General features: G+C 41.6%; 1 protein-coding gene across 1 annotated transcript in view; it reads left to right on the forward strand.

Annotated features, from left to right (window-relative positions):
* Nucleotides 1-14,955, forward strand: part of abca3b (ATP-binding cassette, sub-family A (ABC1), member 3b) — a 30,458-nt gene that overhangs the window by 1,472 nt on the left and 14,031 nt on the right. The window contains exons 2-10 of the mRNA XM_034593203.1: nt 951-1,041; nt 4,691-4,934; nt 7,533-7,657; nt 9,086-9,251; nt 10,563-10,822; nt 10,907-11,023; nt 11,523-11,643; nt 13,449-13,622; nt 13,768-13,949. Coding sequence (XP_034449094.1) covers nt 988-1,041; nt 4,691-4,934; nt 7,533-7,657; nt 9,086-9,251; nt 10,563-10,822; nt 10,907-11,023; nt 11,523-11,643; nt 13,449-13,622; nt 13,768-13,949 — 1,443 coding nt within the window. The 5' untranslated portion in view covers nt 951-987. The remainder of the gene's footprint in view (nt 1-950; nt 1,042-4,690; nt 4,935-7,532; nt 7,658-9,085; nt 9,252-10,562; nt 10,823-10,906; nt 11,024-11,522; nt 11,644-13,448; nt 13,623-13,767; nt 13,950-14,955) is intronic.

Below are 14,955 nucleotides of genomic sequence, written 5' to 3' on the forward strand. Positions count from 1 at the left end.
GCGCCTCCTGCTGGCGACAGGAAGTGACATGTTTTATACTTTGATGCACTGCTCCTGGCTGCTTCACAGTATACAGCTCAAATGAGCTCACCCAAGTCATAAGACCATGGTCAGAATTTTGACATTTCCTCAAACATTGAGGTGCGGCTGAACGGACAACACTTGTTTGTGACTTACCATTTAATTCACCCAGCATTTATATAAAAGGACCTTTCAAAGGATTCATTAAGCAAATATTAATTAAAGCAAATTAATAAAATAGATTTGATCTCTATGTATGAAGCAAACAGGTTTCTGAATTATTTACTAGTGTTGTATTCATGGATTGTGAGCTGTTTTGTCAAATGTGAGTCACCCGAGATGGAGACATTGGGGTAATGTGGCTTCATGTTATTGATCATCCTCTCTTCTAGATGTATGTGTTTATCAGTACATGGAAACGCTCCTATTACATGTGTGTTTGCCATATGAAGCATTTCTCGTGTAGTTTCAACTCAAATCTAAAACTAAAAGCTTTGCTTGTCCAACTGGTCCAACATGTGGATGTCAACTAGTTGTTTTTTTAGTCTTCATCTCATTTGCATTTGTTTTCTTGTTCCTTGCTGTCTTTTCCTGCAGATGCTGATGTCACCTCCATAGCTGTCCCCCCCCACCCCAGGCCTTGTGTTCTTGTTTTCTCGGAAAATAAAATTTCTGTGATAAGCTCGTGATTATGTTAAAAACATTTTCTGTTTCTCATTGTGATCCTGCTGATGGCCCAATTTCACTTCTCCCTTTTTCTTCTTGTTTTTGTTGATGAATAGAAACCAACATCAGAAACTGACACAGTTGAGCAGAAGCTGTTTCGAAAACTCAACTTAACCTTTTTGTAAACGTTTTAAAGATTTAATGTATTTATATTTTACCTGAAGCTCAAAATGTCTTTCTCTGTCTGTCTCCAACTACTGTAGAAGTCTGACGGGACTGAGCCCTGCACACTGATCCAAAATGGCTATCGCGAGACAATTTGGACTGCTGGTGTGGAAAAACTATCTTCAGCAGGTGAGTTTGAAGAAGTTGCACCCACACCCACGCTGCATAGCTGTTTTCAGACATGAACTCCGGAGGATGTCCAGAGAATTAGGTCGGGACTCTCTTTGGATGTTGCCTTTCACACATGCACAACGGAGCGGGAGATTATTCGCTCAGATGCGTTCACAACAACACAGAAGCCTCCGCAGGATTCAGGTGAGGGGTGGTGCGGCAGAGAGAGGCCAGACTGAACTTACCAATTCTGTTGCGGAGTTCATGTGTTGTTGTTTACAGCACATCGACACCGGCGTCAGTCCTTACCACCAAAAGCTCTCTTGACATCTTTGTCTGTGTCCTCTGCGTGTATGGCAGCGCTTTTTCATCTGGAGACATTTGCATTCTTTTAGTTTTGCGTCTGGTGCATGTTAGAAACGTCATCAACGTGCCCGCCTTGCTTGCGGTGAATCCTGCAGAGGGGGTCACCTGCTGTGTTCTCACATCGGAGGCTTTCGATCACCTGCGTTCAAACATACAGCTCCTCTGGTGAATTTCCGGGGGATCTCCAAAGTTCAGTGCATGTCTGAAAGCAGCTCGCGTGTCCTTATTAGGTGGTGACAATATTTGCGACTGTGAATTGTCAGATGTAGCTGTGTTTACATAGCGGAGTTCCTTATGACAGTATTAAGTAAGGTATTGGCTCCTGTGCCATCATAAATACAGTGATCTGACTTAACGTTTAGTTTTCTACAAATTAATGATGTTACCCAGCGACAACTGGCTGACCCCACTGTGTCTCCACTGAGTTGTTGTATCTCAGGCTCTAGCTTGGTCAGCATGTTAGTGGCCATCACATGCTTTTCCTCACCATATATGGCTGCCTCGGGGGAAATCATTATTTGTACCATTAGTTACTTGGTTGCTCTATTTATTTTATGTTGTGACATATATCATGAGACAGGTATTATTACAAGAATATTTTTCTTTTATGTAGTTTTTTGATTCATGGGTCTTCGTTGTGTGTTGTGTGTTTTTATCTTGTTGGGTAAGCGGTTAAGCAGGTTACACACACCTGATCTTAACCAACAGGAAAGACAGGCTGTCTTACAGTAGCAGATTACTCTTTTCTTGCACAAATATAAAGTTCATGGAACATAATATCACCAGACTCAGGTTCTGTCTCAGTTTACAGTAGATGGTGTCGTGGCAATTTCTGCAATCCCACCTTAACAACGAGGAACGAGACACAATTCTCTTACAGTATTGTCACACTTTAATGCTCAGAGCATGGTGCATACGACAAAGGTTAGTTTGTAATATGCACCCCGATGGGAAACAGTTCTTTGTCTTTATACATTTGGCTCATCCCTCCCACTCTGGTTGGGTTTGTTACAAAGTCAAAGGTCAGGATCTTCTGATGACATCAAAGCAACAATGCCTTAGTTAAAGCAATCAGGCCAAGATTCATTCAGTTGTACAGGATACAGCATGATCAAGGTTACATTGTATGAGATTCAATCATGATCAATCAAAGGGGAAATTAACATGATCATATTGTGGTCAAAATGTTACATTTCTCTTACAATGGGAAAGAATTTTATACAGTCAACATTGCCTGATTTTCATGGGCTTTGAGTCTTGGCACATTTCCTGCTGTGTATTGCTCTGTATGGCTGCTTGCGTAGCGTTAATATCAGCTGATGGTTTCGCAACGGTTCAGAAATGGAATTGGTTATCGGCTGCATAACATGTTTGTGTGAGGAGGCTGTTATGCCATTACTCTTTGGCAACCCGCTGCTGCACAGTTGTGGTAGTCCAGAGACTCAAGAGACTCCATTAGGACTGGGCAGGAAAAAAAATTACTGTTGGTGTTTATTCACCATCTCGGCAGCAGAACAGAGACTCAGGGTACATGTTATTCACCTAATCTTTATTCAGAATGTAATGCACTATCACATCTTATGTACAGGACACTGTAATTTATGTCTGTAAAAACATGTCACTAATACAAAGACCTTACTCTACATCACAAGGCCATTGTGTGATTTGGTTGTGTCCTGTCATATTTAGAAAACGTAATTTGACATATTTCCAGTCAGCCACAGCAGATAACTAATGATTTCAATGCTTTGCAAATTATTAATACAAATATCATTAAATCTGCCAGAGAGGTTATGTTTTCACCCTTGTTTGTTTGTTTGTTTGTTTGTTTGTTTGTTGGTTGGTTTGTTTACAAGATTACACAAAAGCTACTTGATGAACTACCACGAAACTTCGGGAAAGTATTCGGTATGGATCAGTGTAAAGATCCATAGAATTTTGGTGCGGATCTGGTTCAGGAATTATTTTTTTGATGTGCTTGTTCTTTGTTCAACAGTGGCCTCTAGCCTAACTTGAACAAAATGTAAGCATCGGGACTATATGTGATTAAGAAAAATATCTATGCCCCAAAATAAATCTTTTACGAGAACACAGAGATCTCTTTTAAATCTAATTCTTCAATAGAATTAGCAGATTTAACAAACTCTCTCTTCTACACTACTGAAGCTTTACAGTTCCCCAGTTGTAAGCTGCTTGAAGATCGTCTGCCAGATGAGTGAATGCAAATGAAAGGCAGCATTTGAGACACAATTACCCCAGTGTTATTAAGTTCCTGAAGCGTTCTATTCCACATGGAGCCGGTCCCACTGGCATCAGCAGCACCATGACTCTCTTGAGTTACAGCGCTGACTCAGGGGAGTCAGCAGCACCATGACACGTAATGACTTCAGAGGCTTATAGTAAATGATACGGGTCTATAAATCTCATGCGTCAGAACAATCTAAATCATGATTCCTTACTTTGCAAAAGTGCAGACGTGTCCTTTTTGTAAAAATTAAGAAAAAAAGTCTGTGTCCTGAACACAAACAGCTTTAAAATAAATAAAAATAGAAACACTTTCATTTAAATCAGGCAATACCTGACCAAAAAACTCGACTGACCACGTGTTCATTTCCACCTCACAGGTTTTGACACTGAATAGAATTGCGGCTCAAGACGCAGCTGTACACAAAACAGCATTATGCAAATGTGGTCCTAATATCAAATCTATTTATGCATTAAAGTACTTTATATTATACATGTGCATGCAGAGGGAATGTGTCTCTTGCGGTTTATTTATTTCTCTGAGTCTTAACTTTGATTTAGCGCTGTAAGGAGATGGTCTGATATTGGCTCCCCTCTGAGATTGACTGTGTAATGTCCTGAAACTGTCCAAATCACTTTGTTCTCCAATCAGTCGATAGGAAGAGGCAGCCATATAAATTAGGCTTTATTTCCTCCGTCTGGTTTCAACTCTGGGTGGTGTGAGAAGAATAAATTGATGCTCCGGCTCGGCTAAACATGATTTGTAGTTAGCATTTTCAAAGCATATTAACAGTTTTGAAATGGGGTTGTGTTTACTTTTGAGTGCTGCATTCTTCTTAGCTGTGTGCTTCAAATGAGGTTTTATTCTACTCACATTTTTAAATTTTTTACGCAGGTTTCTAGTTTTTTAGAAGTGATCTGTCAAGCATGACATGGTTCATTAATCTCAGTATCTTCTCTATCTGCTCTTCATGTTCATTGATAAAACAACATGTCCCCTAATATCCCCTTCAAAATCCAATTTTAAAAAATGACTGATAATCTCTTTATTTCCCAGAAACGTCAAATCCTGGTAACTCTGGTGGAGATACTCCTGCCCTTGCTGTTCTCTGGCATCCTCATCGTGCTGCGTCAGAAAGTGCCTTTTGAGGATTACCCGAATGCCACGGTCTATGGGAGCTACACTGTCGACGCACTCCCCACGTTCTTGCAACGCTTGCAGCTGGCCTACGTGCCCGGTAACTCCAGTGTGGTGCGCCAGGTGGCGGAGAACGTGCGAGTCAGACTGTCTCTCTCCTCAGGTGAGGTCATAGTAAAGGAAATGGGCGACAGGTTCAGTTCACATGCGAATGTGTGGGAATACAATAATTTGCCATTGGTGGGTCAACAGTCAATACTGCTCTCATAGCTGGCCTGGTTTCATCTGAAGCTAACAAAAGTCTGCTTAACAACACATCTAAAGCTCATAGACATAGTTTTGACCTCCACTTAGGAGCACAGGTTTTTACCCCTGTTGGTTTATTAGTTTGTTTTGTTTGTAACAAGATTACAAAAAATCGACTGGGACAGATTATCACAAAACTTGGTGGAAGGTTGAGGTATGGATCTGGGAATAACATCGTAAATTGGGGTGGATCTTGGAATGTTTTTTATTGACTTCCTCAAACATTGTGAGAGAGGGTGTTTTTTTTGGGTGACATTTTCACTAATTTCCCAGGGAATAATTCATGTATTTTGATGAAAATGAATCCGGCCTTCTGGGAACTAACATCTATATGTGTGTGCAATTTGGTGTAGCTTGATATAATTTAAGGTGACTATTGGGATTTGGCGAAGGTATAAACTCTACATTATAGTTGTTTTATCTGCTGGAAAAACCGAAATGTTGAAACACGGTGTCAGGGGTTTTGTGTGGATCTATTTCCTCCTGATTTCAGTCTTGAGGCTCTGCTCCTCCAACAGGCTGTGGCCTTATATTTACAGGTCGTCGGAGGAATATTGATCTTCTAACATTCACCATGACAACAAATCAGACCAAAATGTCAAACTAGTCCTTTTAATATGGACATTCTCTGAATGTATCACTTCTTGAGTAAATGTCTAAGAATATTGATTCTTGCAAGACAATGGTGTCCTTTTGTTGGTACGAAACAAATCATGACTCTAACAAAAAAGCATATGGTCTGCATACACGATGGGAGCTGTTACTACACCATTATAACCAGTGAAACATATACCTGAGCCTGGTCACCACTTTTAATTCAGGGCAGAACTGGGAATACTGGTTCCTCTAGAAACGACCCTAAGGAGATTAAATAGATCACGCCCTTCTCTTGTGTTACACTGTATCGAGAGGGGCGGAGAGGAGACACGCAGCCCATTGTAGCATGAGAGTACACTCCTTATCTTTCTTACTGACTGAAACACACACGCCCTCTCTGCACGACCAGCAACCCAGATAAATAATGCGGACAGTTTAACTGACAGGTGTTCACACTGGCTGTTTACATATTTTAGGCATCGGAAAGATGCACAAACGGCAGCAGGGTGGGCCTGACGACAGATTGGAGGGAGCAGGTAGACAGATCTGAGTAGCTGTAGGTTGTCCTGTACACAGCCGCATGAGATCCCAGTTCAGCCATTAATGAATAATTTAGCCCGTCTCCGCGCTCACAGGGAAAGGTGGAGGGGAATCGAGGCTAGGTTTTATGCACATACAGCAACCCACCAGAAAATGCGTTTTGACTAAAGTAAGGGCTTCTCCATGGAAATCACTCATACACATGTAGATGCCACATCCAGCCAACAACTAATTATAATTCCGTTTATGTGTTGTGTTTTTTTTACCTAAACACAAATAACGGGGGATGTATTTCTTTTGAACAAATTCAATTATGAGCTATTTTTTCTTAATAAGCTTATCCACAGTTTTTCTACAGCTGCTTTCAGACATGAATTGAACTCTGGACATTCTCCTGAAATTTTTCGTACGGGCTGTATATATAAACGCAAATGACAGCCCCCTAGTTCAATGTACGGATAATGTAGGCCTGAGCACATGTGATAATACAGCAAATCGCTCAGGATGGAAAATGGTGCCATATATGTAGAAGACGCAGACGAACATGTCAACGTAGTACTTCATATGTGAAATGCAAACTCTGGAATATCCCCCAGGAAATTGGGTTCGGACATTCACGTCTGAAAACAGCCTATGTAACCCCTTTGCAACTGCGAGATACAACTACAGTCCGGGAATTACGAGCTGGTGAAGTTAAGAGCAGTGTGTCGCGTGCCTTGTGTGTTTAACAGGTGTTTGTCCTTTACCTGTTTCCCTCTGTGTGTTTCATATTTCAAGTGTTTGCTTTATGTGACTGACCCAGATTTAACCCTGGAACCAATGTCTAAAAATGTTGTGCTCTGCCAGACTCAGAATCAATAGCCTCATGTGTGCTTGATAAGTAGAATAAAAGCTGACATTGAGGAATTCAGGGCTTTAGAAATTGCAAAAAAGATATGAGCTATTATTGTCCTGCTCTCTTTTGATGGTTAGGGGTTTTTTCAGGTGGATTTTTTGTCACAGTGCCTTCTTTGTGTTTCAGCCTTGGAGGTATCTCTTCCCTTTTTTATAAGAGCTAGCATCTGTGTCAAAGAAAGCAAGTATGTGGGCATGTTCAGTTGCACTTTTTCCTCCTCAAGATTTGCCCAGTTTTAATGATAATATTGGCAAAAAATGTATTATGAAGGCAGGATGTTTTCTCGACCAACTTCCTGACTGTCTGAGAATAACGAGCACCAAGGCAGGGCAATGAGACACAGGCATGAAAGGTATTTGAGATAAAAAGCACATCACGACTAATACAATGTTCTTAATATCTGTTTGTGTGTTTCTTTTCCAGTGCGTGGCTTTGAAACAGAGGAGCATTTGGACCACTACGTGATGCATGACCCTCGGTCAGGGAAGCTGCTGGCTGCGGTGGTGTTCGAGCACCCTTTCCATGACGATGAACCTATGCCTTTAAAGGTAAAACACACACTGACACACACTTGTCAATTTTCCCAGTGTGGGTGCAGTTGCAGCACATTGTCTGTGTTGTTGTCTAGTGAGTGCTTCAGGGACACTGCAGAGTCTAACACTTGGTACATTCACCTTATCTGTATTTTTTAAATTTTATTTTAACAAAAGCATAACTTCATACTGCGTACGTTCAGAATGTGTGACAACTAATACTGATTCAGACAACGTGTTTTCTGAAACTCCATTTGTTTACATGTACATTCAGCTGGTGCCTTAGCTATAGAGGGAAAATCTTCGACCAAACCTTGTCAAATAAGATATGACGGGATTATCTGCTTTCAATATACATGAGGTAGAATGAAATTCGAGTCGAAACCTTTCCTCCAGCGTCGCAGGAATAACTGAGGACAGATGAATTCATGTGTTTATCCAGTGTGATCCCACATGGGAAAAGCTTTATCTGGGTGTGAGGGGGATCTGACAGACTTAATAGGTTTGAAGGCTTCACACTGCCACAGCTCACAGCAGGATGGAGATACTCACACTTTTAAAGGTGAATCATCTCCCTGTATGTGTCCCTCTCCTTGCGGTTCAATTCAATTCAGCCTCATCGTCCTCGTTGAGGGACGTATTGAACCGTAACCATGAAAAGACAAAGGGTGAGAGAATAATAATAAAACATTAGACAAAAGCAAATCATTTTTCCTCACTCTTCTGTTTGTTCCAGTCGTGTATATAGATCAGTCAACCACTTATCACAGCTTTAATAATCAAAGCTGAGAAGAAAGAGGAGCCAAAGTCTTTGACTCTTTGTTATCATTTGGATACAAGTCAGTATGACGGGGATCATACACTGTGAAACTGAGATACACTGCGATAAAACATATTTATTATTTGTCCCTTCTTTTCCATGTCATATTTATGTTTATTTCAATGTTAAGGATCGGTAAAGACAAGTATATATCGTCTTACGCTTATCCCAGATCAGGTGACTGAGGCAGCTGGCTAAGTAGGACATCCCTCTCCCCAGACATCCTTTCCAGCTCTTCCTGAGATGTTCCCAGGCCACATGGGATAATTTAGTCCCACCAGCGAGTTCTGGCTCTAACGTGTGGTCACCTCCCAATTGGACATGCCCAGTAAACCCCCCAATATAAGGCACCCAGAAGGCATCCTGATTAGATCCTCTAACCTCCACAACTGTCCACTCTTCAACAAGAAGACTTTCTCTGCCTGCTGCTCCCAGCTGCCTCACCTCTCGCCCGAATAATGCAGAGGAATTGTGGCTGTTGTGAACGTTTTCTGTGTAGAGAATCTCCCGCTGTGTTGTGCATGTGTGAAAGGCAAACTGCAGTTAATCTCCACCGCCAATTCACTAGATTTTACCCGCAGGTCATGTCTGAAAACGTGCTCTTTTTGCTCTCTCTCACACAGGTGCGCTACCACCTGCGGTTGTCCTTCAGCCCGCGCAATGCCCCAATCAAGGAGAAGTCGGAGCTGAACCCGAACAGTGACCTGGACTGGCACACACACAGTCTCTTTCCCCTTTTTCTAATGCCAGGGCCAAGAGAGCAGCATGACAATGATGGGGGCACGCCAGGTAGGACCCTCCCACCCATCTTCTCTTTGACCTTCCTTATCTTCTGCTTTTCTTGGCTGTCTTTCTTACTTTCTCTCTCTCCCTTTTCTGCGGTTGAAAGGCACAATCGTGTCCTCAGAAGGGCGCCAAGTCCAAATTTAAATGTTCAATATATAAAAGCCTCATATTTCTTTCAAATAAGCATTAGTCCTAAACATTATATTTTTATGCGTGGACAGAGACTGTGATTTATGAAAAGCTCTTAATTTCCCACTATCTCTCCTGGAGAGAGAGAGAGAGAGAGAGAGAGAGAGAGAGAGAGAGAGAGAGAGAGAGAGAGAGAGAGAGAGAGAGAGAGAGAGAGAGAGAGAGAGAGAGAGAGAGAGAGAGAGAGAGAGAGAGAGAGAGAGAGAGAGAGAGAGAGAGAGAGAGAGAGAGAGAGAGAGAGAGAGAGAGAGAGAGAGAGAGAGAGAGAGCCCTCTCTTCAGGCTGTGTTTCCAGGGCAACCATCTTTGGCATGATCAGTGTTATCTACTTTTGGCACGATCAGGTTACAGCACGGCCTTGCATCATTTGTGAGCCATTTGTTAGGTGTCAGGCACCGTTCAGGTGACATTGCATGCGCTTAAACTTAATCCTCAAATGCAGTGGATATGTCAGGTTTAAATTATGTGATTATGATTAACCGGGGATAAGAGGCGACACTGCTCTGTTGTCCCCAAGAAGCCCTGCAAATCTTTCTCATAAGCTGCTTTTAGAGAAGCACTGAACTCCGCAGTTCCTCCATACTTTCTCCGGAGAAGGTGCTTGTGTGAACGCAAATGTTGGAGACGCTTTTTTCTCCCTGGCCTCCTAGTATGTGTGAGCACAGCAGGGGATCCCCCGCTGGATTCACCGCGAACAAGTCGGAGGGGGGTTGTTGACGATTCTCACGCGTGACTGACGCAAGAAATCCAAAAATCTCCGTAGCCAATTGTCCAGATTTTACCCGCAGGTCATGTTTGAAAATGGCTTTAATGAAGTGCCAAAGGTGAATGCAACTTTAATTGGATGAGGAGGCATACTCCGAAAGATGAAGTCGTCACAGCAGCACAATATACACCAACAAGCTTTTTGGATCTCATGAATATGAATGTCCAACTTCCACATGCATCATAACTCACCACTGCAGCTCCACCTTTCTGCATCAAGGGCTTTTACCTATTTTAATGTTGACCTCTAGAGAGAATATGGGACTTTGTGGAACAAGGTCACGTAGAAAGTGGGTTTGCTCCACGAGAAAATCCTTGGAACCCTGATACAAATTGAATAACTGCTCTTTTATTTTTTCAGGTTATAATCGAGAGGGCTTTCTGGCGGTGCAGCATGCAGTGGACAGAGCCATCATGCATTCTTACAACAGCACTGCTGCTGCCCCTCTGCTGCCACAGGTCAGAGTGGTCCTGTCACGGTTTCCGTATCCTGCCTTTATATATGACGTCTTCATCCTGGCCATTCAGAACCAACTGCCCCTACTTATGGTGCTCAGCTTCACGTACACATCCCTCAACATTGTACGATCCGTCGTGCTGGAAAAGGAAAGGAAGCTCAAGGTGTGTTTCCGTGTCTCTGGGTGGGCTGCTCTGACAATTAGCAATAGAACCAGCCAGACTGATCCTTTGTCTCGTGCATTTCAGGAGTACATGAGGATGATGGGTCTCAGCAACTGGCTCCACTGGACCGCCTGGTTCCTCATGTTCTTCCTCTTCCTCTCCATTTCAGTCTTTTTTTTTACCTTGCTGGTCTGTATCAAGGTGAGTTTGTGTGACAGATTGTCATCACTTAACACAATATTTCCAACATGTAATGCCATTGCCACTTATTTAAGCAAAGGAAACTGTAATATAATGTCATTATTCATAGTAGAGTCCAACTGATAAAGATTTTTGGAGGCTGATACTGATATTAGGGACTAAAAAATCCTATTACAGTGATTCCTTCGAAGTCCTTATGACAATTAAATGTAATCACAGATTTTCTTTACAAGATATACAGGATAGTTTACAGTTGAACCATAAACTGTGTTGTACAAAACTAATAAACATTTTTGTTGTAAACATAAATGCACATCTTTTCTGCATTGTTTATACTGTCAAAAGTTCATATTGGCCTATGTCGGCAAACATAAATTAATATGTCTCTGAAAGGGAAATATCGGCTTCAGTACAGTTGAACAGTAACTTAATGTCTTGGTTCAGAGGCAGTAAACATGTGAGTGATAACTGAGCGCTGGATCTGAATGTGTCGTTTCAGGTGAGCCCTAACGGCGCAGTGCTGAGCTACAGTGACCCCACGCTGGTCTTTGTCTTCCTGCTCTTCTTCACTGTGGCCACCATCAACTTCAGCTTCATGATCAGTGCCTTCTTCTCACGAGGTGTGTGTGTTTCTGTGTCCGCCCACGCTTTCCTCACGTCTTTGTGCTTTGCACTGTATGTGTGGTCAAATGCCTTTTAAATTCCTCTGTTTAACTTCAGGAGCAGCAGGCTGAAATGTTCAGTGCGTGCAACAGTGCGTGGTCTGTCAGATGTAGGTCAAAGTGTTGGTTTTCAGCTTTTCTCTGATCCAAAGCATAAAAGCAGCAACAAAAGGCTCTTGAGCTATAAAAAAAAAAACCTCCTACAAAAAGCTATATGCTAATTATTGTTATTAACCCTCTGGAGTTAAATCAGGTTGATGTTTGTTTTTGGGTCCAATGTTTTGATATACTATGTCAAAGCAAACAAATTATTGTCTGGTGATATAGGCAATTTGGTGCTGAAAAAATATACCAAAAACAGGAAAGGCTGTTTTTAATGTGATACATAAAGGAAAAATAAAAAAACGGCCCACATAGCCCAAGACTCCTCAGGGTTAATATTATTACATAATGTCCCTCTATGTGTGGTATATACAGTATTTGATCAATGTTAGCTAATCCAGGCAGCACATTTAGTAAGCTGCCATGTCTTGGTGAAGAGAAATGCATTGTTAACAAGTTATTTGCAGTTCTTAGCGGTTTCCACCTCCGTCTCATAGTTATCACAATTCCTCTCCTTCTTTGTGCATTTTACTCTTCCAGAGCTTCTCGTTCAAACCTGCAGCACCCATTTCCAAAGAGGCTCAGATTGCACTTGCTTGCTAGTCTCTTGCAAAACAGTCAAGTTTATTTTGTGAACTTATGTACAATTGTGATTGGTTGTGATTAAGCTTTAAAAGCCTTTTCGGTCCATAGGGGCAGAGCAGAAGAGAAAAGCTAAAGTTTTCCAATGAGGTGTTTAATTTCTCTCTCCATTAACTATAAGGTTATTTGTGCCCTGTTGTGCCCTGTAAATCCCATCTTACTGTCTTCACCACATATAATATATGCATCTGTTCAGACATGGGTGTAAACTGAAACTTGACTTCTTTTTCCTGCTGTCTCCGACTAGCTCGCCACTATTAGCCTGATTAATTGTCCAACTGTAAATAATTGAATCAGTACTGTTAAACTGAGTGGACTAAAGAAGCAAAAGAATCCACTTAATAATGTTCTTTTCTCTGTGACACTTCACAAAGAAATATGAAGTTGCTAAAACCCAAAGATCGTTATTAATGAAGCCCGACTCGGTTTTTCTTATAAATGATGATGGAAGAGGAAAGAAGGGCTTTTACAGAAAATAGGCCAAACCAACAGAAAGGATTCTTAAGTGCCTTCAGTGGACTATTTCTTTCTGGCTGTGCAGCTGTCTGAACACTTCTCCCACCCTACCCTACCCTTTAGAAACATAATGGCTCTTGATCAATGGTCCAGAAAGGCTCAAAATGTCACGTTGTCCACCACAAGTACCTCCCTCATGCTGCACAGAAATGGAAGTAAAAAGGCCTTTCAAAACCTCTCCTCCTTCTCATCTCCAGCACCTTTCCCGAATTTCTCCCCCATCCTTCCTTTGTCCTCTCAGCAGCTCTCACAGAATCTGTCTGTCAATCTGAGAAATAGATTTTACAGCAAAAATGGCTTTTCTCACATATAAATTTATCCCTCTCAGCTCTACAAATCCATGTGTGGTGCTCATCTTCTTCATTCTTCATCTGTATGTGTGACAGCAAACAGACAAGACAAGAGCTTGTTTCTTGGTCAAACATCTTCTTTATTGCTACATGGATCTCGCTACTCATCAACATCCCATTATCCAGTGTTTCTTTCTTTTTGTGTCTCTTTAGCCAACGTGGCAGCAGCAGCGGGCGGCTTCATTTATTTTCTGAGCTACTTGCCTTATTTGTTCCTGTGGCCACGCTACGACTTACTGAGCCATGCCCAGAAGGTGTCAGCCTGCCTTATCTCCAACGTGGCCATGGCCATGGGTGCTCAGCTCATTGGAATATTCGAAGGCAAAGGTGAGATTTTCTCTCGTGTTTAAATTTGTTTTATAAATGATGTCAAACTGCAAATATGTAAATATGGAGCGATTCTTTGTTCCTCTAAGTCTTTTTAAAACTGAGTTATCTCTAAGGTTAATCTTGTCTTTCTCGTCCTCCACAGGCACAGGAATCCAGTGGTCTAACCTGTTTGACCCTGTCACTGTGGATGACGACTTCTCCATGGCCCAGGTTATGGCCTTGCTGCTGTTCGACTCTGTGCTTTATGGGCTGGTAGCCTGGTACATGGAAGCAGTTTTTCCCGGGGAGTATGGAGTGCCTCTACCATCCTACTTCTTTGTACTGGTAGGCTGTGCACTAAGCCGCTCACGCATGCATGCACACACATACATTAACTGAGGATGTAACCAAATACAGATGCATTAGTGTAAGCATGGACAGATAATGCAATAAAAACAGATATGGATTCTTCAGATAATTGCAAGCAGAAGGTCCTTGAACCACATTGCGTTTGTCCCAGTGTCCCAGTGGCTTTCGTCTTTACAGCAGAGTCAGTCACTGATTCAAACATTAGAAGTAAAATTGAGAAGTGCAACAAAAAAGAAGGAAGTCGTGTGTGAACAAAATATCACCTCAATCACCTTTCCCATAATGTATAGCCAGTATTGTATATTGTGTAAGTTTTGTGTAAGTTCAGCTTTTCATTTTACGTTTTATGTTTGTAACATTTCAAACTGTATTAATTGATTACTTAACATTTAATATATTACTTAAACTTGGGAGATTGGATAGTTTGTATGAACTAGGAATTGACTCACATTTAATGGGTTTGGTCAAGAGATGTAGTTGAAAAGTTGTTAACCTTTGGCATCCCAGGATTTCATTTATTTTCCGTTTAGAGACTTTGTTATCAAATGATGAATTTATTTTTCCAAATCTAACAGAAGAAATTTAGATTTGTATCATTCTTTTTTCCCTTTTATTAAATTAAACATGATCCATTCAGCTCCTATGACAGCATCAGGTAGTTGTAAGGTCAAGGCTGATGTCTCCCGTTTAGTCTGCCGTAGATTAAAGATATTCCTGCGGTCAGAGAAAGAAACTGTCTGTGATGTAGTGACAGCACAGGGGATTGAAACCGAGGGGTCGCAGCTTATTGGCCAGAGGAAATCGTTGGGTTCAGCCAAGTAGAATAACAGGAAATGTCCGAGTCTTTTCAGCCAAAACAAATATTTATCTTTATAAGAACTGTGAACAATCACAAAATGGCATGCCTTTTACACATATACAAAAATAAACACTTTCTACCCTATTTCCCAGGATTCAGGAATTAAAGAGACTGCTAGCAGGG

This window comes from Hippoglossus hippoglossus, chromosome 8 (assembly GCF_009819705.1).
Source record: "Hippoglossus hippoglossus isolate fHipHip1 chromosome 8, fHipHip1.pri, whole genome shotgun sequence".
Classification (NCBI taxonomy): domain Eukaryota; kingdom Metazoa; phylum Chordata; class Actinopteri; order Pleuronectiformes; family Pleuronectidae; genus Hippoglossus; species Hippoglossus hippoglossus.